At 40.3% G+C, this 22937-nt stretch overlaps 1 protein-coding gene across 3 annotated transcripts; it reads left to right on the forward strand.

The window, feature by feature from the left end:
* The first annotated feature begins 689 nt into the window (after positions 1 to 689).
* LOC117393756 (BTB/POZ domain-containing protein kctd15) lies at positions 690 to 22734 on the forward strand. 3 transcript variants are annotated; one of them, XM_033991760.2, is made up of 5 exons: positions 690 to 1493; positions 3309 to 3484; positions 8935 to 9079; positions 13696 to 14001; positions 20293 to 22691. In XM_033991760.2, the coding sequence occupies exons 1-5, from the start codon at positions 1485 to 1487 to the stop codon at positions 20449 to 20451; spliced, it is 795 nt and encodes a 264-aa protein (XP_033847651.1). In that variant the 5' UTR covers positions 690 to 1484; the 3' UTR covers positions 20452 to 22691. The 3 variants fall into 3 exon arrangements, with proteins under 3 accessions (XP_033847651.1, XP_033847650.1, XP_033847649.1); XM_033991759.2 differs by lacking the exon at positions 690 to 1493 and adding an exon at positions 1516 to 1791 and having other exon boundaries at positions 20293 to 22734; XM_033991758.2 differs by lacking the exon at positions 690 to 1493 and having other exon boundaries at positions 2915 to 3484; positions 20293 to 22734.
* The last annotated feature ends 203 nt before the right edge of the window (positions 22735 to 22937 follow it).

Genomic DNA, 22937 nt, shown 5'->3' on the forward strand with positions numbered 1-22937 from the left:
GCCGCAGGGGATGATGGGAGCTTTCTGAGGTCTGTCTAATTACGCACACTTGGCGCGCTTCAAGGAGACGCTCTCACTCTCACGCGCTTACTGCAGTCAGATTCACCAAATAAACCAACTGACTTTAACACCAGGGTAATGTTACTCTCTTTTTTTGCCTGAAATAAACATAAATGTTCATTAAAAAGGTAGATCTATAAAGATGCACAAGAGGAACACATGTTGGCGCGCGAAGAACTGAAATAGGCCAGTTAGTTATGGTCTTGTACATCATAAAAATCTAATACAATGAATGAAAAAAACACAGAAACTTATTTGTAAAGTTATTTCAGTGAGACAATAACAACTTTCTACACTGGTTGGCGCCAAATATCAAGAAACCAACCCGGACAGCCCCTCTTAGACTCGGTTCCAGAGTCATACTCGTCATCCCCGGGTTCAACTATTCAGTTATTTAATACTGAATAAACATGCATACATACAAACACTTAAATGGTGCTTTTTCAGCGCACCTGTCTCTATAACCGCGTAGCTTTGACTTTACATTATATCCAGTGTTTAAGCATTGAACAGTAATCCAACAGAGTCTGTATTTCCCCCCAAACAGAGGAAGCTGCCCGTTTTGACTGTGAAGTGAGAATATTACGGGGAGATAGCTCCATCCAAGCCCCGCGCTATAATTGAAATGGCGCATTCGGCCGCAGGCAGGTTGTGAGGGCGCTTTCTGCGGCGGCGCGCGTGCATGTCCATGGACGTCATTTGATTTTAATGGCCTGCAGGAAATTTGGCATTACAACTCCAGACATTAAGGCAACGAGAGAGCAGGAACAGGGGAGCGTAGCGGGCACGCGGGGGAAAGCACCGGGTCAAACATTTTGGGTGAAGGATCTCTACATTTGCGACATCTACTGAGACTTCATCAACAAGTTATTTATTTGGCTACAGATTTTCAGAGCGGCACTGTGGCACTGTAAAGTTTACATTGGGAATGGAGATGGAGATGGAAATGAATGCCTCTTAGCTGGAACTGCCTGGGGACTTACATCAGACCAAATGACAATGATTCAAATGTGTTTCTGCTTTTCCAAATCATCTCGGAGACAGAGAGGGCAAACCGCGTTAACAACTTTTTTAGTTCAAAATTAGTAAACGTGAGCTGGGATCGTTTGGAGAGTAGGGGGTATCACGTTGTGTTCCTTGAGAAAATTGTCTGGGCGATAGAGTGGAGTTGAGCTAATTGTAGCCTAATCCCTGGCCCAGAGGCGCATGGGCAGCCCGGAGCAAGAATCTTCCTTTTTAGCCCTGCTCTGTTATTTAGAGACGGATTATTGGCTTTCTTCTTCTCATAACAAACTGAAGGGACTGTTTCATTTAGGCAAAAAGGCAGATAAGAAGCTCAAATACGGAGCCAGTTTACACCAGGAGCGCACGATTTTACGCGTATCCAAATAAGAGCGTAAAAGGGGAAGGAGATCGTCTCATCGATGTTCAAGGTAAGGACGCTTCCTGTGCACTTTGATACAAAGAGGCTTGTTGAGGACAGGTCGAGGCAGCCGTGCAATTGAACCATTTAAAGCCACAGAGACTCTTTGCAGCCAGTCCATCTCGGTCACACACTTTCGCCCGGTACAGAGGTTTTCCGTGAGACAGCGTAGCAATCACAGAGGAGCTAGTTCTTACTAACTCCAGTGCACTTGGAGACAATACTAGACTATTTTACCTTGCGTTAACATCGACTGGGACTGTCTACCGGTGCGGATTTCTTCCGGACCCACTACAATGTTTGAAACGGTATGGCTGAAATGAATTTGCATGCTTTGTTCATATGACATGTACTACATATTTGAGCCTTTATCGTGCAGTATGCTTTGATTTTAACCGTGTTACTTATTCTCAAATCTTGGACACTACCCCTTTTTGTCAAACAGGAGCTGAATAACACGTTTCAAGCTTTAGATCTTAATTCACATCAGGAAAAAGACGCCATGTTGAGTATTTGGTAGAATTAGGATATGCTCTGGATGCGCGGGGCTTTTTTTTTTGGCTTTGATTGTTTTTTTGCAGACTTTTTGTGCTCGTTTTGTGACAGTTTTCCGTGTGTGGGGTATTCAGTCTGTTTGATGGATGTCATGAGAGGAAACGGGATACTCGGTTAAATGAATGGGGTCAGTGCAAAGAATAGCTGCTCCTATGAGAAAGTTCATGCCTTTACAGTCACTGTGGACAGGTGTTGTGAAGGAATTTTTCATCGAGTAGAGGCTTCTGTTGTGTTTGTGCGCGTTTTAGGAGGATTTTGTAAAAAGTGACCGAGGAATAAAGGTATTTCACAATTGTGCGTGGGTTAACAAACTTGTCAAGTCTGTCCAAGTTTCCCTCTCTCCACGGATTTGCAGTGCAGCCTAATCTCGTCCTCTTGTAATCGCGTTAACCCAACATCCTACCGAGACAAAACACGGTGGAAAAATAGTCTCACTTTTAGTCCAAAGGCACCTCCAGCTCAGAGCCGGGGGGCACATGTGGCCTTCAGTTACACTCAAATAGCAGCTGCCCTCATTTTCATCAAGCCACTGAGCCATATTGTCTGTTTATAGCAGTTACTGTGATTTAGCCGTATTATTTCATTTAATACAGGTTACCAAAGTACTGAAAACCAACAATTGTAGTCCAGTAACCGTAATTCAAACGATTTAAACATGATTTGGTTGTTTTTTGCCACATGTTGACCTCAGTGTGTAATTCTGACACCTGCGCGCACTTTGTAATCAGGTGATTGACTCGGATAAAGTCACATAAATGATGCAATAAAATCTCAACTTGCATGTCAGATAGATTGTGTTTTACGTTTCTTGTAAACCGATTTGTAAAAGTTGTCAAGTGAAAGGGAGAGACTCTTTGTGTCCTCTTGGTGCTGGTGTGTCTGTGCGCATCACGTCTAACACATAAGGCGACCTTTAATTAGAATGTTGCAGCAGCAGTTTGTTTTATTCCCCTGGAGGCTGGCACCTAGCATTCCTCCCTCCCTCTCGCTTTCTCTCTCCCCATATCTGCCTGTCTATCTCTCTCTCTCGCCCTGCTCCTCTAATAAGCATTCTCCGATCCTCGCCTCCGGTGCTGCAAGAAAAGATGCAAACATACTTAATTAGAGCGGTGGCAATAATTTCCGGGCTAAACATGCGACCAGACAGTCATGGAAGTGATATGATAGTATCCAGAAAAGATAGTTGGTGCTCCCCCGTGTAGGATCACGGTGTGCGCGGACTGCCTCCTTTTCTGTGGTTCCCATGGCTTTTCTCTACACTTGCTTTCAGGAGGGCAGAAGCATGTCTCGGCTGTCGCTGACCCGGTCCCCGGTCTCTCCTCTGGCCGCTCAGGGCATCCCTTTGCCGGCGCAGCTCACCAAGGCGAACGCGCCTGTCCACATTGACGTTGGAGGGCACATGTACACGAGCAGTCTGGCGACCCTCACCAAGTACCCCGACTCAAGGTAACCCTTCAACTATTTCAGGCATTTTAGTTCTGAATTATCTGTTAACATATAATTTGGACTCTTATTCTAAATGAACACTAGCCTCTGTCTCTGCTGTGCCACATTAAGTGCAAGATATACCCAAATTATTAGAGTTTTATAGTTATAGATAACATCTCCTTTGGTCCATCTTCTTTTAGGATTAAAGCAATAAACTGCCTTTAATGTTTTAGTTTGAGCCATAATAGTTTTATGGAGTCTAATAAATACAAAAAGCTTAAAGGCACATTGTGTCTTATTTTAGGCTATATTATACAGCTGTCAAAATGACAGGGCCAGTGCGACTCAGGCTCATAATGCTTTGCTCTGTTTGGCCTGGTGGATTATAAGTGACAGCTTTTTTTACATTTACATTTAACATTGAACATTCACACTTTCAAAATAGTGTAGCTTTGAGCATTATAATTAAGTAGATTAGAATTAGATCTTTGAAATTGATTTAATAATAATAGTAAAAAAAAAAAAAGAAGAATTATAGGTCTATTCTTTTTTGCTGCTTTAGTCTCGATAAGCCACATTGTGCATTTTATGATTCTGTATTTTGAAATTTCCTTCAGAAAACACATACTTCAAATTGTAACTTCACTAAACATTGCCCTTTTAGAATATATCACTTTTAAGCCCTCTGCATTTGCTCCCTTGTACACAGCCTGTCACTCACCACTACTTCCCGCCTCAGACTGTGCATCAGCTGACAGGTTCCCATGTGGGCCAAGGTAAACATACAGGAGGTTGTTAGAAATTCTGCCAAATTGGCTACAGGAAACAATCCCCCATAATCCCCTGGTAATAAAGTCTTGATATTCACTGAGTACGCTGACAGGAAAACCCTCCAAACTCTCTCTTTTATTCCTCTTTGTAAGATGTCATGAGAAGAAAGAGGCTCATCCCAGACAAGGATTTATCATTGTTTTATTTATTAAGACGCATTTTCAGCCTGGAACCACGGCGTTGTATTGCTCAATCAGTAGCAATTACATGTGGACTGAAAATGATCTGGCATTCAACAAATAGTCCTACGTTTCAGTGGCTTTGTAAACATTTCTCCATGTTTTTATTAATATACATTTACTTTTTAACATATTTTTTCCAATAAAATTACATGACAACTAAAGACAAAACACGTGCACTTTTTTAATATATCCATAAGAACCAAAAACAGGCAAAGTTTTCTTATAGTATTTGTGTATACTTTATAGGGAATTATTAGTCATATAATTTCATAATAACATTTTGGCATGAAGAAATGTAAGTTTTTCATCCTTTTCTCTTGGTATTTCTACTCTGGGGGCATCAATATTGATTTTATGTGTTATAACATGATGGAAACCTCTGTATTTATCTTGTCTTGTGGTGACTGGTAGTTTACTGGCGTCACTATTGCTACACTATTGGATTATTTTATTATTAGACTATGGAGGAAAAATTTATCAAGTGGATTGTATAGTCTGTATAATTAATACAAACTCATATATGCACTGGACGTTTGTTTAATATTGTTCAGTTAATTTCAGCCTGGATAATTAATAGAAATCATGGAAATGGGGAACTGCCATATCTGACAAGCTCCTCAATGTCAAGCAATGGGGAGTTGTAAGCTGAATAATACTAGTGTGAATGTTCTTTCTCTTGTCTTAGCCCTTTTCTCCTCTGCGTCCTCTCCCACTCTCTCCTCCACGTCTCTTTCTTTTCTCTCTCCCAGCCTCCTCAGTGTACATTTGGCCCGGGGGCTTCACTTTCTGCCTCAGCCAGTGGAGGAAGGAGGGGCTCTTTTGTGTGAATTAGGATAATGGCTGACAGCAGAAAGCAAAACAATCACTCTAGCAAAGGCATATACATATACGGCGCATATGGCTCTGTCCAGTCTCGAGGTGCAAGGATAAGAGAGATGACAAGTATAAAAGAACAGGGTTAAAGAGATTCAAGTTGAGGATTACTTTTAATAGATTGGTGCTAAATAATGCAGAGTGCCAAGAGAAAGTTAGTCTAGTAACTAATGTCTGGTTGTTCATCTTCTTCTATATGGCCCAAATTAAGGGACAAGGGTCATGAAAGTTTGATGTAATTCTGCGTAGATTCACATGAGGCAGTGGATCAGTTACTTGAACCGCTGGAGAATTAGGCCAAATTATTATATTGAAAATATGTATCTATTGGGAGCAATCACAATTTCTATTAATTATTGTTGTTGATATAGTGTAGCATTAATTATTATTGTACATAAACTTGCAAAAACCTGCTCAAATGTTGCTCAAATAAATGAACTGAACTTAAAAAAAAAACTTAAAATTGTTGCCTTTAAATAAATTATGAGTGGGGTTAAATACAAACCAAAGTTAGACTCAAATAAAAGTTCAAGAAGTGCTTTGAATGAACAAGGTTACCAATCATTTTTCATTTGCTACAGAAATTAAAAGCCATTATTCCACCAAATGAACTGCGTAAACTATCTTATTGCAGAATCTAAACACTGAGCTGCATTTATTCCAATAATATATGCACTTCCACACCAGATAGAATTATAAATTTGCCATAAAGTTAATTATATGAATTCATTTGCAGATAAATAGTAATACTTCAGACTCAATGCAATTCTCTACTATATTGTACATATGAATTTAATATAGGTCAGTATGTTGTTTGAAAATCAGCGTTGAAACATTGAAATATTAATGCAGATTCACTACATTTTAAAAGCTCATGTAAAAATGTCAGTGACAATGTAGTGATACCTATAACCAAGTTGTATCTCAAACTCAGGCAACCTCCAGCTTTCGTACATTTTTGGCTTTCATTGTCCATTAGTCGCTCACATTTCCAGATAGCTTGTGTTTAAGTGATACCTGGGTACTCCCACCTCCCTCAGCTCTTATCCTCCGGCTGTTATACTGAGTTACACTGCTGCATGTATCCTGCCAGATCATGCCCACCCACTGCCCTGCTGCGTGGCCTCCCTGTGTACGGCTGGGGTGGCACATCTGAGCTGTTTCTGTCCTTGATAACCTCCCACTCCCACCTCCTCCCTCCTCAAACTCTCTGCTTTTTCACGTTTTGTAGCATATTTATACATTCTTGTTATGCTTATACACAGACAGGCCACATTATTAGGTACAGCTGCCCATGTGTCTCAATGCAGTGATCGAATTTTAGTAAATAAAATCAAGCTTCATAATTAAGGAAAATACGTAACCCTTCAACATAGTTTGCACTGTTGGAATTTACTTATTTAGACACTGTTGGATTTTACTTAGACAAATCAGCACCAGCTCTAAACAGATTACAAACAACGTTGGCATTTCCAATCTTGTGAATAAATGCATTGAATTACCGTCATGTGACATGTAACTTTACAATGAAAAGTTCATTTGTGAAAATAGATATATATATATATTATAGAAAAATAATAGAATTATTCTGTGCATAACTTATTTGGAGATTTTAAAATACTTTGTTAAGTCTTTATTGTAGATTTTCTGAATGTCCTTTAGTTATAATAAATGTTACAAACCTGGATAAGTTGAAAAGGGTGCCTAAGAAAGGGCATCTGACAGAAAAATATTGTTAGGGAGCAACAGTGCCAATATTCACAAAGAAAATGAACGTGTGAATCTAATATTATCGCCGCCAGTAGTTAAAGTTGTCCACTACTATAAGCTCCAACCTGTTTGAAAACTCTGTGCCTCTTGCATGAGAGGCAAAAATGAGCAGACCAACACAGAAAAGAGAGAAAGTGAGAGCGGGAGCAGAGAAGAGAGAGAGAAAGAAAAGAAAAACAGGCAGCATTTTAATTGCTTTTTAAAAAAGTGGAGATGAAAAACAGAGGTAGCCTGCAGGGGTATGGTGAAATTCTAGCTGGAAGAATTGCAAGACCATATGAGAAAGGAACACCTCGGGCCAAACAGGGAGATGAGTATTGGTTTTTTATAAAGCATTTTGCATCGATTTCCAGAGAGTACGGCAGAAGAAGAAGGATGGAGACGGTAGAAAGACAGAAAGTAAAAGAAAGGCAGAGAAAAGGAGAGAGCAGAGGCTTTATTGTGTGGTTTTAGTGCAGTCCACTCAAAGAAAAGTCACATTTATACTGACTTTCCAAATCTTTATAGTGTAAAATGATAAATTGCTGTGGTTTGGTTTAACTCAGGGATAGGATTACAGCAGTGTTCCCTGAGAAATCAATGCAAGACAATGCAACCTCTCCTCCACAGGCTTACACATGTGGTTACAAATAGGTTTTATAATATTCTTTGTCACGTCGCTCTGTCAGCTAATGTAGAGGCAGTTGTGTGATTAAAGAGCTGATTACATCAAAATGAAGATAATAGCAGCAACGCAGCACCGCGCCAAGAGCAGTTTCTCAAAAGGCATGGAAACGGGTAGAGGTTACACGCAACAACTTCTAGTGCAAATCATTACTACGGATTATTCACTTCGCCAAGGCAACAGGAGCACAGAGAGGGAAAGATGAAAGTAAATGAGTGCAATTTAGGTGTTGGTCTCACTGCAATTTGAAACACTTATGGAAATATTTGAGAGCTGTTTAAAAGTATTTTGCATTTTTTGCTTTCTGAGGACAAGATTCCAGCAGTCAAGGAATCAGGTATCGGAAAATCTAGGACAAATCTAGGTAAATGTTGAGGTTAAATTATACATTGTACAAACAAGCTCATTAAATATTCCCATTGTTATAATTTTAAAGATGTTAGTTGAACCTCATTAGTTCCCATGCTGTCCCAGTAATCCCAGTTAATGGATTGTTGAATTAGGAAGGGCGTCTGGTATAACATTTGTGCCAAATTAATATTAAAATCAACACATAAGCCATTTTGACCATTTTGACCAGTGCTATCAGAAAGGAAACATGACAACCACAAGTAACAATAATGTATACCTTATTATGTATCCTTATACTGTTAATAATAAAGTACATATATACCTTTCTCGTATTACAAATTAATATGGCCATAAATCTCTTGCCTTCCTTCTCTTCACTGTTTATCATACTTAGAGCCCAAAACCATCAAGTCTTAAAACATTTGGTCAGATAATAAAACACATTTGTGCCAGGTGTGCCTTGTTGTCCTCCACCGGCTCGTACCTCTTTCCCATTCCCTCTGACAGCTGGAATAATAGAGCTGTAATGCTACATTGATGCTATTAATTTTTTGTAAGTACAGGCAGCGGGCGTGTGTGTTGTTGTAATCTTTGCAGAAGGGACACTTCAAACAAGTCTGAAATGGAGCGAGTGCGCCTTAAGCCCCTTGTTTCAACCTGGGATGCTAATGCGTTTGGAGCTCGCTGCTAATAAAATTGAAAAATAAATGGAGGGTAATTGTTTCATGCATTTGAAGGGAGTTGCTCATTCTATTATGTCTGTGTGTGTGTGTGTTTGTGTGTGTTTCAATTTCCAGAATCAGTCGCCTGTTCAATGGCACGGAGCCCATCGTGTTGGACAGTCTGAAGCAGCATTACTTCATAGACCGGGATGGAGAGATATTCCGCTACATTCTCAGTTTCCTCAGGACCAGCAAATTGCTCCTTCCAGAAGACTTCAAGGTATGAGCACTACCCACAGCTCCGCACACTGTACAAATGGTCAATGATTTGTGTATTTGTTGGTTTCACAGACTTGCACAGTTTCAATACCATAACAACATAGACTCTACCAGTGTGAGGGAGAGAAGTAACACTGGCCTTTTCTTTAAAAATATGTTAACAGTTTATTTTAGGGTACACTTGTTAACATCTAACTGGCCACTAATTTGCATATTCGTAAGGGGTTATATCAGTCTTTATTAATGTTTTATTCTACATAACCTTACTGCTAATAAGATGTTTACAAGTGTCTCTATTAATAAAGTCCCAGTAAATGCATATTAGTATGATGTTAAGACATGAATAATGATCCTAAGGCCTAGTACCATAAGAAAGGTAGTTTGTACTTATTAACACTTATTCATGTACAAAAATGTCCTAACATCATACTCAAAAGCACTAATAGAAGTTTAGTGTGAAAGTAATTAATTAAGACATAAATTAGCAGCTGTTTAGATCGATAAGTACACCCTAAAAATAGCATGTCACCAAAAATATATACTGTAATAAGCAAATAATCTTTAAAACCCATCAAATACACTTCCCACTTCCTTCTCTTCGTAATGTTAATTACAAGAACATTACAAGCAGTAATTAGGCACACAATGAAATATAGACCACTAAGTAAGTACAGTAATGTTGATGTGGCCAGCTAAATGGAGCACAGCCAGTGCTAATGTGTCAAGCCCTGCACTACTATTGATTTGCATTCAAAGTCTGTTTTTTACTCAGGTGAGAGACTATAAGAATTGTAATTACTGTAGCTTCTATGTGACTCAGTTGCAGGGCTTGCACATATGCAATACAGCCCAAGCTCCAAAATTTTAGTCTAGCTATCAATGCTTTGCAAATGTTTCTACAAGTTCGATTATTTACGACCACTTGCAAAATTTGATACATTTGACCCAAGTTATCATGCTTTGCAGATTGAATAGGGTGGTTTGTATGTTAAGTAAGAACAACAAAAAACGCTGATAATGATAAATAATCCAAAAGCACACCTTGATGGCAAAAACGCAGCCCTGCATTAAATAGTATTTTACAAATTATAAAAGATACAGTTTTTCTATGCCAGCAGCTGTTAAGTATTAATGCCAGGTATTGAACAGTGACTTTCCTATCAGAAATAAAGGGCGCTGCAGGCACAAATCCCGAATGAGTGAGTGTGAGGGTAAACTGTTACAAATGAGCTTGTGTTCAGGCAGGGTATAAATAAATAATTAAAACCACACATGAGTTTGGGTCAGCTGTGCAAATTGAGGTGGCATTTTGTTTCTACGCAACCCATTTGACATTTCTGTTACTTTTGTTGATTGGCAGACATTTTTCTCTTAATTTCTAATAAATTTTGCTGCTTCCGTGCCAAAACCAAACTAATAATAAACTGTAATTGTGAAAACCTATTACATGTTTGCACTATTGAACAGCACGTTCATTTCTATATCGCAGTGTAATTTTTGCATCTTTCATTTATTCATGACATGTTGTCCAGCGGCCAGCTCCCCAGGCTACCCGGATTTGAACCATATCCAAACCTTATACAACACTTGAAAGCACAGCGTGTTTGGCAAATGATATTGTGAATCACTAACCATTACTTTTCTTATTTGCTTCCATATAACGCCTTGACAGTCCAATCAGGCGCGACCCCTGTGAATAAATGCAACAGCGTCATTGTTCCTACTTATCATGACTATTCTGTATGAGCTTGTGTGTTGATATGCGTACCTTACAATTTGTGTGGAGGCAAAGGGAGAAAAATGCAAATAGTGAATAGTGCATGTCCTTATCTGGAACACAATCAGGGCTGCCGTCGCCCCAGGGCTGGCTCTGTTGTGCTGCTGGCTGCCATGGCGCTGTGTGTTTTGCTAAATCAATGTGAACGTCTGAGCAGAATAGAAAATGCAAAACTTCTACTCAGCTTACATGAGTGGAACAAAATATTCACCATTAATAACCCTCCTCATCTCATTATTCAAAGTACAATTAATCACACGACTGTAAGCATTGCTCAGTCGTATTGAGAGTACGGTTACAGAGCGGAGAAAGAGTTAGCGGCATCCGCGTGGGTTTATTCTGGCTCAAATCAATAATGCTTTGTTTTTGCAGGTATTTAGAGCTTGTTGTGGATGGGTAAGGCAGCTTGTGAAAAACTGAATTTTACTGGGTCATTCCGAATACTATATCCCAAGTTACTTACATACCATAAGAATGTCCAATCTCTTTTGATCTCGGAAGCTTAGCAGGGCTGGGCCTGATTAGCACCAGGATGGGCGACTGCTGAGAATACCAGGTGTCATAGTGGGGCTGCAGAGGCTCAGTGGTTAGAGCATTTTCACGCTTAGACCAGTGCATACCGTCATTGTTTCTTTGAACAATACACATCACCCATCTTGTCTTCAGTGTCCATGTACACTGGTGTAAGAATGTGTGAGCGTGTTTGTGAGAGCAAATAGGAGACCACAGATGGAAACTAGCCCATGGCAACAATCCGGCAGATTTATTGTATATCCCGTATATCATGTATGTTCATTAATGTACACTATCCTGACCAAATAAACAGAGAAACAATTTTGATTTGTTTTTAAAAAAGGGAAAGTTCTGTCACCTATGTACATTTTTTATTTTTTCATATATAATTTCTACTAGAAGTTAGAACATCTTTTGTCGTTCTTGGTGTTCAGCTCCTATAGCAGACAAACGGATACAGTGCAGGTCCCATTTAACCTCTCCTTGTGTGGATTTTTTGCCAGAACACACAGTGGACTTTTGGGGAGTTTCTTGTGACAGATCTCATCACTTACTTGTTCTTCATATCAGCTCTGGCTCAGCCTTTGTGCGTGCCCTGTCTGTCCTTCCCTGAGATGTTGCCTTGCCGGTGGGCGCTCAGGTCGGATCATTATTTTGAAGCTCAAACGGCCCTGTCTGGACACAGGATCGGAGGACTGAAGTGTCTGTGAAAGCTAGCAGCGGTGCATAGGAGCATAGCAGCAGACAGGACAGAGGAGCTGGCCCTGTCTCTCTCATCATCACCTTAGCGCTCTTAGCCTTAGCCTTGTGTTGTGCTCAGAATGACTAAAATGGCCGGCAGTCAGACCCCTATTAAAAACATATCCATCCACGACTCTGGACCTGTGAAGGAAGAGGAGTTGCACTTTGATACAGAGAGAAGCCCCAAGCGCCTTGTCTCTCTATCAGTGTCAGCTGGTGTAAGAAGACCACAGGAATGAGAGAAAGAGAACGACTCACTTTGCTTAAATATTGGACCATCAGCTTATGATGTGTTGCGTCAACATTCAAACCATATGTAGAGTTACAGTCAGTGTCATTCAGATGAAGGAAAAGTGGTGAGGAAGACTTCTTGCAGCCAAAGAGTCTGACAGATGCAGCAGGGTTAATGATGCTGTTTGCTGGTTTCATTCCCAACAGAGGTCCAGTAAGTCCTAGGGCTCTGGGGAATTCATGTACAGTAAGACTGTTCTAGATGTATGTTTTTTCCCATGTGCAAACACACCACAGCAATTAGCTTTTCAAGGGCATTTCATCTGCTCTCAAAGTATCAATATGCAGGTCACTTTTACATTGCACAAAATCAAAGTTTATTCATAATGTGAAAGCATAAGAATAAATGACATTGATGTCTAAACTAATTAGTCTGAATGAAGCTGTCTTTCCTTCTGCCACTTATCAGAGGAGGGATTTATTAATTACTAATTATTTAGCCAAAAGATTTTCATTGTTTAGTTCTAACCTAATTAAATCTTGTTCTAATAGCAGCTTAACATGAGGACACAGTCCTCATTAGCATAACATTCACTTCATACAATGAATACATTAAACTCTTGGCTCATGATTATCCTCATGTTCACTTGCACATATCTTTTCCTCACCCTTTCTCCTCCTCCTTCAATGGAGAACCTCCACTGCCTGTTTTTTTTTTTTTTTTTTTTTTTTCAATGGTAGCGGTGAATGATTGTGCCATCTGGTCTAGTGGGAAATTACAGGCAAGAGCACAGGGGCAAATTGCCCTGAGCAAGCCATGTCCTGGAGGGAGAGGCTGAAAATCTGCTGCAGACTGCATACAGGAATGCACCGGGCCACTTCACTGGAGCTACACTCACGGCCTTTTGGAGCCCACTCACTGAGACATGCTAAAGGCTAACGCCGCGCTGCCAACAGCTTTTGTACAGAGAGCAGAATGGAGATGCTTTGTTTATGGACACAATGGTCCTGATGATCAAAGGCCAACTTATTGCATATTTATTGTTTTCTTCTATCACATTTTTACTCCTGAACTAATGTCATATGTGGTCAAAATCACAACTATTAAATTATAGAATTGGAAGTCTTCTATCTCATAACATGTCAGAAGATGTGCCACCCAGGTCTGTCTGGAGAGGGCAAAGTGCCCTCGGTAATTAGAGGTTACGTCTCTTGCTCAAGGACACTTTGTTATTAGTCGCTGCAGGTAAACCATTAGCAACATCATAAATGTACCTAGTGCTGTCATCCTAAAGCTACTTCCAGATTATCCGAGTACAATGCCCTCTTGTGACCCTATGTGTGCCTGTGCGCAGGACTTCAACCTGCTGTATGAGGAGGCGCGCTACTACCAGCTCACCCCCATGATCAAGGAGCTGGAGCGCTGGAAGCAGGAGCGTGAGCAACGACGCATGGCCCAGCCCTGTGACTGCCTGGTGGTGCGGGTCACACCCGACCTGGGCGAGAGGATCGCTCTGAGTGGAGAGAAGGTTCTTATCGAGGAGATCTTCCCTGAGACCGGAGACGTCATGTGTAACTCTGTGAATGCTGGCTGGAACCAGGACCCCACGCATGTCATCCGCTTCCCCCTCAACGGCTACTGCAGGCTCAACTCTGTGCAGGTACTGTCCACATTGCCTGATCTGTTTTCATGTCTGTGCCAGCAGAGTTTAAAATCACGGTTATTGTAACACAAAATAACTCACTGTTTCTAAATAACCTCTTTGTATTTACTGTCTGACTTTGGATTGACAGTGTGTGTGTCTTGTCTTTTCATTTGGATGTACAAAGCAAAGCCCAGTGCTGAGCAACTGTCACTACTGTACAGATTTATGTCAGTACAGAGAGATGGGAGTCTTTTTCCATAGTCAATCATTTGAAATTTGTAATATAATTCAGTCATTCTCTCAATCCCATTCTCTGTATGAATCATGTCACGCAATATCATAAAGCTGTGAGGTAATCGTACCTTTTGTAATCCTGATCTATGGTGGTACATTTAGAGATTAACCATAGAGAAACATCCCAGTCAGATGAGTTATAAAGTTAGAGAGCTGTGTGAAAGGGAGAAGTGGAAAAATAACAAGCTCACACTACAGGCGCAGTGTAAGACAGAGCCCACAGCCACATGCAGGCTTGGGCTGAGACGAGCCTGGCCCCGGAGCACCCTCTCTCTCAGGCCCTATGTGGACTCTGACACCTCCATCCCCTCCTCCCCCTTTCACCCCCCACCCCCTCCCTCAACACTATTCTGCTCCAGACACCGCTCCAAAGAGCATAGCCCGACAGGCGGACAAAGCATGCATGGACTGCGGCCATGTTTTCCTGAGAAAAATGAAGAAGAGGAATGGAAAAGAGGGGGAAATGATATGCATAATTTACGCTTTACTCCTTTTCAAGACACAGCTTCTTTAAAAAAAAGAGACTCCAATATAACATTGCCTCAGGCAATTGAAATACACGTATTGCATTTTTTAATACCATACTTACAATTTCTCAAACAGCCTAAACCGGTTTATACTTCTTTTATAGATTTTTAAATGACTTGCAATATAATTAATTGGCCGCATCAACTAACACAACATTTTCTCCCTCTGTTTACCAGTGAGCTGCTGCTGGATGTGAGCGCATCACACTAACACAGTCTGAAAGGACTTTTTATTGTGCGGCTTTAATAGCCAAAATCAAATCCTGTTAAGAGGTAAAGTGCAGAGGAAGACACTGGCTGTATCCATAGGAGCTGCCTGTTTCCTTTAGTCAGTTTTACTGGCATAAAGTGCTGTCTTTATTCTCACACTCACTCGCCCTCTGCTGTAGACACATATGCTAGCGCAGAACATGGCCCGCCTCATTGGCTTGATGTAGATGAAGACACACGGAGCAGATGGAGGTGTTTTTCACTGTAAGGGGAGATTTTTCTAAACAACTTACTCATTCTGTCTTCTCTCATTGTTGCGTGAAGGTATGGGAAGGTTAGCTAAATAATCCTTGTGCTGGCCTTGTGTCCTTGCGCAGACAAAGACACTATGATCCTGTTACATTATTGGACCCCGACCCTGGGTAACAGACACCACACCCTGCCCACAGGGACAGGGGTCTGACAGGACATAGAGTTGTTTATCAAGACCTTTAAATGTTTGTATTTATTCTCTGTCACAGAAAAAGAACTTATGGCAGACTGTAGTGATGTTATCTGGACGGAGGTACTGTTGCTATCTCGCCTCAGGCTGCAAAACTGAAAAACCATGTGATACTCAATATGGTCACAATAAGATAATGTTACTCAGTTTTTATTGTTTACTAGCCACAACAACCAGAATGCAGTTTATATTTACTGTCCACTGAATCGAGAATTCTGAAGGCAAACAAACAAATTATCTTCAGATCGTATGTGATTTGCATATTTGGCATAGAATCTTCTAGAGATGCCCTTTCTGACACAACCAGTGTATTTCTGATGTCATGTTGTTTAACTATGATGTCTTCAAAACGCATAATTATTTCATTTCACTGTCTTTGTTGTGTATTCAAATGTGCAAGAATGTGAATAAACAACCCCACCTTGGCCAATGATTTTCCCTCAATGGAATTTAGAGAATAATACAAACCACCTGTTCTGTGATGTTGCTCCACAGTTTAACACAGGGAAAACATTTAGCCAAAGAGCCACAGAGGTGTGCCCACGCGCCCATCCTGCCGCTCCATACATCACTGTGATAAAGCACTGGGATCAGGCCTGGTCCAATCTGTCCTTCATCAAAGTGACAGCGCAGCCAGTGTTAGACAAGGCCTCCCTGTCCCCTTGTGCCCGCACCACCACACAACACGCCCCAATAGACTCCTATGTCACACCGCTACTCTATCAAACTGCTACTGTGTTCGGAGGGGAGATACTAGTACTCGGTGATAAGTATGTTTAGTAACTATGGAAGACTATGTTTTTGTCTCCTTGGGCTTTTGAGGAGTTAATAGTAATCATAATTAATGTCAATGTCAATGTTCTGTTAATTTTATGCACAGAACTGGACAATCAGTCAAGCTCTGAAAAGTGACTTACAACCTGAGAAAAGAGAGACAGAAAGAGAAAGTGTTTTTCCTTTTAAAGTCCAAACATGATCATGACTGTAATTAACCTACACACATAAACATATTAAAAAGATAATTTAAATAAACTAATTGTTAAAAACAAAGAAGCAATAGTCAGAACTTTGGATTGTGCCATAGATTTAGGTGGTGTCTTAATTAAAATGGTAAATAATTATTTGTAGAACCGTACATATATACTTTAATCCTCTAAATTGTAACATTGTTCTAAAATAATACACTTTAGACATTTTAAAATAAACTACTGATATGTATTGACTTTTATATTTTACATATTATTATACTTTTCAGTTCAACTCAATTCATGTGTGCCTGTCCATCCATGTATTTGAGCTTTATAACGCCAGCTTGTGTATGTTGTACTGCCAAGCTACATCCTCATTGTCCAAATACATTTTTGTTGAGAATTTGGCAGAGACATTACTTCATTTGGAAAGGAAGCATCTTGGCTATTTTATGCCAGATACAAGCTGTAAATAAAGAACAAAACTTGTAGTGTACAGTACAGCTCATTTTGATTGTACATTACAGATTTTAAATAGTTAAAGACAGAAGAAGCATTTTGTGTCATTGGTGTGACAGCTTATATGGTGAAAATGTCTAGTCTCTCCTGAATGTGTGCACTCCGGTGACCATTAATAATACATAGAGCACTGGTTCACAGCCTAAAGAATCATTCACTTTGATTTCAACACCGCCATCTTCGCTGCTATAAATGCTATAGCGACTAGAGCTACGATGAGCAGGGGTTATTCTCCTGATGGGTGGCAGCTCAGTGAATGAAAGGTGTACAGAGTATGAGGGCTGATCCCAGCGCAACTACAGCCAGAATACATGAGAGTGATCCTGATCTGTCAAAGTCAAGAGTGATGGTGCACAGAGAGAGGGCTGTTATTCAAATAGCTATAGTCACAGGCAAAGTTCAGGGCTCAATCTTGACTTTGTGTTCTATATTTTGTGTTTTGAAAGCCAGAGGCAAGATTGTTCAACTCCATCTCAAGACAGAATATATTATCAGTAAAACATTAGGGTGTGAAATAACTTTTAATGTCACATGGGTACAAGTTTAGTTGATTATTTTGAAGTAGTAGTAGTAGAGATATTTATGTGAAATGATTAAGAATATGTTTCTGACACCACTGTTTGCAATACTAATGACACTTTACTATAAAATTCACTTTTTTTTTTTTTATATAATCGGAAAGATGAAATGAGACAACCTGAGCAGTTCAGATTGTCTAGTTAATAAATGTGAATGTTTGTCTGGATTTTTTTTTATTTTATTTAACCTTTATTTATCCACGAAGGTCCCATTAAGATTAAAAACCTCTTTTTCAAGGGAGTCCTGGCCAAGAGGCAGCACAGGATAAACATATATGTGACATAAGAAAGAAACTTATATTTTTTTTTTATGTTGATTGAAAAATGATGCAAAGGTCAAAAGGTCAGCTGCTTTGAATCGCGTCCTTTTTTGTGGAGTAACTTGTCTTTGTTACTAAGATTTTGTGTTTAAAAAGTCATAAATCCCATCTTTCATAAAAGATCTCCAAACAGACTGTGGGCACAAACATATATGCAGGGGATATGTACAGTTAGCAGACGTGAATACTAACAAGCTGTAATTCCATTTCACACAAATCCCCGTGTTTGAAAAAAAGAAAAAAAAACTTCTTACGGGTAGGTTGCTTGCTTGCATGCGACTTTCTGCTTCCCTTGTAGTTTGTTATGGTTTCGCTCAAGTTGGTCAGGAAAATAAGCAGAGAAGTACAACATAAGCTTGGATCTGAAGGCCTGCGGTGCGCACTGTTGAACCAAACCAACCAGGAAAAGCTCTCTGTATGTCATCATCTGGGATAGATTTTAGGGCATTGTCCCGTGGTCTTTTAAACCCCATCTTAATTATTTTGTTTATCCCCCTACGGCGCTCTCATTCACAGCTCGGCCTCATACAGTCATTAAAATATCCCAAAACTATCTAAAATAATACCCTCAAGTCTTCTGTGCCATTAAGTGATAAAAGTATTCTGTATCTTTATTGATCGGGCCATTCTCCTCTGTGACCAATATCTTTGCAAGCGAGTCCCACATGAGATGATCGGGGGGTTAAAAAAAATATGCAATGTGATGCAATGATCAAAGCAGCCTATGTAATATCATTTCCATAATCGTTAGACTCCTCTGTCATCTGTCATGGATTTGGGGAGAGTGTTTGATGCTTGGGCAGGTCTCTTAATTAGGCGTCCGCACCATCAGCTGTCTGGCCGCCCCTTCTGTCTCACACATTACCAAGTTTGTCAGCGCCGTATGGCCCAAGGACGTTAAAAAGTGGGCGTTTAAACTTTTTATTTTAATTTTTTGTAGCAAGCGGTCCGTTCTAGCAGCATGTCATCCCACATTTGTGCTTTAATTAGGAAATGCTTGCTTTCCGATTGCTTCAACAAGTGGGAGAGAGAGAGAGAGTGTGTGTGAGCAGAGTGCATTTCATTACGTTTATTTTGTTTAAGCTATGATCCAATGCCCTCAAATGTGTACTTTTTGCCAGTGTCTAAAGTAATCTATTTTGTGTGAACTTTTCGAGCCACGCATTTGGAAGAAGGGTTTTGCCCTCAGCTAGACCTTTCACTTTTATGTACTGCACACTCCATTAAAAGGACGTGGGAATAAGTAAATACACTGCTGTGGGATTTAGTTAGATATACCCTCAACAAAAACAAAATTTTAACAGAAGATAAAACTGAGTTCAAGTATCTCAAAGTGAATACACATGGCGTACTAGGGGCTAACAATCTCCTATGTCCTTACTCCCTCTCACTATTCCTCACACGTCTTCATCACTTGTGGACCTCAGCTCTCTTCATTACGCAAATTAGGAGCTGCAGTAATCACTACGCAGGGCAGACCCTTTACCTCAACGTGCCCGGCTGCCTCTTTCCTTTCAGCTTGTGCCGCGGGTCGGATTCACAAGCAGAATGAATATTACAGAGGTGTTGTGATGTCGGACTGCAGTGTGCGTTTTAGAAAAGTCCTGTGTGAAAGGATGGTGAGCAGGTTAATTACTCAAACACATTCAGTTGTGCTTGTACATTTGAAAGTGAATTATTGGTATTAAGTCACGCAGATTAAAGTCTAAATTGTTTGTTATTTTGTGTATTTGGCTAGGTATTGTGTTTGCTGAAAATATAATTATGGTTGTTAAATTGATCATTTATATACCATATCATCTTATTAAGAATCAGAAACAGAAACTGAAAACTTGATTAGTCTCTTGGTGTAATATCAGACAGCAGTACTGTAGCTAGCATCTAGTGGTATTATGTGAGAATACACCCTGTCTCCCACCCCCCATCCTCTCCCAACCTAAAGGATGGGGGGGACTGGTGGACTCATCTAATTAAAGATAGTGGCTTTAATGTGTATTACAATTGAGTACAACTGGGCAATATGTCACTTTTTTTTCCTCATACTGAACAATTTTAATTTTTTAATTTCATTATATGTAATAAAATTAATTATATTCGTTCTAAGGTGTGACCTCTGCATTCATTGGCCCAGAGGATTGTCTGTAGATCTTAACTAAAAAGACCCAAGCATATCATTGATGATTAGAAATAACTGAACTTCTATTTCAATTAAAATGGTTATTAAATTATAGATTCATTTCATAGCACTACAACAAATTACAGGCAATTAAAGGCATCAGTATTGCAAAAAATGTGGGTAACACATTTCAGTCTCATTTGTTAGTGCCTAAATAAGAATTATTTACCTTTCTCATCTCCTCCATTTGTTTCTATCTGTCTCTTGTGCAGGTCCTGGAGCGTCTCTTCCAGAAGGGCTTCAGTGTGGCTGCGTCGTGCGGTGGTGGAGTGGACTCATCCCAGTTCAGCGAGTACGTTCTGTGTCGCGAGGACCGGCGGAGTCTGTGCATCAATACCCCCATCAGAATAAAACAGGAACCTCTGGACTAAAGCCCCAGCGTAGAGACAAACTTCAAACCCAGTACCCACCTTCTCAGTCCCCTGTCCCCCCTTGCCTCCACGGGATCACCCCAACCCCACTGCCCCTTCTCTAGTACAAAAACACTTACTGCACTGGACAGCTATAGGTATAATTCTTATAAATAGCAGAGGCATGCGCACCTTTGCCAGCTCTGCAGAACACTTAAGGGGAATGTAGTACCAAACAAAGAAAAAAACACGCATCAGCAACATGCGTTTTTGAATATTTTAAACAGCGCCCAAAGAATCTGGGACTATTTGAACTCTGCTCTGCTTGTTTTATTTGTGGTAATTTTAGGGAAGATTCATACTTTTGGGGACACGTGTAGTCTGGTCTGGGACTATGACTATAAACTCCCCTACCCCCTGTCCATACACCCTATTGCCCCCATTGGCCCCATTGTTCTGTATGGGCCTCAAACAACAGCACTGTTCGCCAAAATGATTGTTTATTACTGTTTTTTTTTTTCATTGTTGTTTCTATTGTTCCTATCATGACATGGTGTAAACAATTATTATTAATAGGATTATTTTAAATGTCTCTTTTTCTCAAATATGAAGGATGTATGAATGCTGTATTCATTAGACGTTTGGAGAGCTTGTTGAGAGCATTTCTTGGCAGTAGCTGCACAAACTCAAGATGGCCGCAGGCTATGTGGCTAAAGCGATCTGGCTGGCTGTGCATTCCGAGACGGAAAAAGTCTCATTGTTCAAACGCCGCATGGAATAGAACCTGGGAGTTTCAACAATGTTTATACTCAAATGTATGGTACACATTGAAAAAAAGTGGTTTGTAATTTGAAAATCTATGCTAAAACATATCCCTTAAGGACTCATCCAGGCTGGGTTGATTGCACAAACTGAAAAGAATTGCAGTTGAGTTTGAATGTTGAGGTCTTGAAAAGTATGTCTGTGCCAATAAGAGATGTACTATAAAAGTATAAAAATATATTATTTGCACATAGCATTGGAGTTATCCAGCCCTAATTGACTTGTTTAACCCAATTGATCCATTACAGATGATACCCTCTCTAACCACTTTGAAGCGCAGCAATAATACATATATAAAGGCAATGGGGGTGAAGTGTTGTGCCCAGGGATACAATGGCAGAATGCAATCTGAATCACAGCAGTCTCATTATCAATACAACTAAAAACAAAACAATAGCATTTAGACAAAGGGCATTAGCAGTTGTTTCATTTGTTTTATGGCGCAGGTCTAGATCAGATAGAGGGTCTGTCACTTGTGATAATGTCATGTGTATATTTGGCAGCTCCTAAAGTGAACTATACTCAGCATCAGTGTTCTCCACATCGAGGCGAGTGGGCGGCATTTACTCTATCCTGTTCTTTTGGTCTTATTCTCAACACTTCTGGATCAAAGACAGTAACAAGAAAGGCCAAGTTTTTGTTTTTTTTTACTATTTATTCGCAAGCAAGTTTTCCTGCATTCCCAAAAATGTTCAGATCTTTTGTGGTTGCTAACATTTGTTTGAGTTGTTATTCCAACAAAGTGCAAATATGTTTATTAAAAACTGACTTTAATGTGTGATCAATACAGATGGCCTGCTGTTTAAAGAGTGTGTAGCGGGGCTAATGTTGCTCCCAGCCCCATGTCAGCTTCTGCCCACAGCCTGCTCTGGCACTCACAATCAAGTGCGTGTTTGTTCTGACCTGCCAGTGGCCTGGGCTTTTGCATCCACGCGCCTCAAAGGGAATGGTCAACCAGGGCCCTTTTCAAGTGCGCACAGCACTGCTCTGCCCCCTGCGTTCTTCCCCAGGGCCCCCCCTCATGTGCCACTAGAAAACTTGGGTCTGTGCTACCCCCTGCTGCTCTGTCATGGCCATGCTCTGGATTTCAAACGCACATGCAGCACGGCACGTCGGAGAGCTCTGCAACACGACAAATAACAAGTTACATTTGAACTGTAACCAACTTTATGACAAAGTGGGCCACCTCCACTACAAGGCACACTATTGTATACCGGTCAGCAGGTTTTGTTTGTACAGTTATTGCATAAGAAGAAGCATTACTCTGGGCTTTTTTCAAGAGGCATGTTTGTCTCATTGAAAATACAGGAAAAGACTTCCATTGTGTACATATGAACTTAAAAAGGGTATACTAATGTTCAAATGTATATTATTTAAAAAAAGTGTCATCCATTTAGACTGTGATATTACAGGGCATGTGGTCAATTACAGTGTCACCATTGGACTTTTCTTGCTCATTTGAGATAATAAAAAGATGTACTGTACATATACTGATCTAGTGTCTGGGGAAAGATGGCCTATCTAGACCTCTGGAGGGATTAAGGAAGAGGCCATTGGTGTGAGAAAACCAATATGCTCCCAAAGCCCAATATTTTGCACCAAGTTAAACGGTTTAGTCTTTTCAAAAATGTTCCTGCTTAATTAGCAGCAGAAACCTAGAGGGACTTTTCATCATTGAGCAGCGG

The sequence above is a fragment of the Periophthalmus magnuspinnatus genome, chromosome 3, assembly GCF_009829125.3.
Source record: "Periophthalmus magnuspinnatus isolate fPerMag1 chromosome 3, fPerMag1.2.pri, whole genome shotgun sequence".
Taxonomy (NCBI): domain Eukaryota; kingdom Metazoa; phylum Chordata; class Actinopteri; order Gobiiformes; family Gobiidae; genus Periophthalmus; species Periophthalmus magnuspinnatus.

Coding starts and splice junctions, on each gene's coding strand:
- LOC117393756 (XM_033991758.2), top strand. CDS start 3,282: ATGGCTTTTCTCTACACTTGCTTTCAGGAGGGCAGAAGCATGTCTCGG. Junction 3,485..8,934: donor ACCAAGTACCCCGACTCAAG/GTAACCCTTCAA, acceptor TTCAATTTCCAG/AATCAGTCGCCTGTTCAATG. Junction 14,002..20,292: donor GCAGGCTCAACTCTGTGCAG/GTACTGTCCACA, acceptor TCTCTTGTGCAG/GTCCTGGAGCGTCTCTTCCA.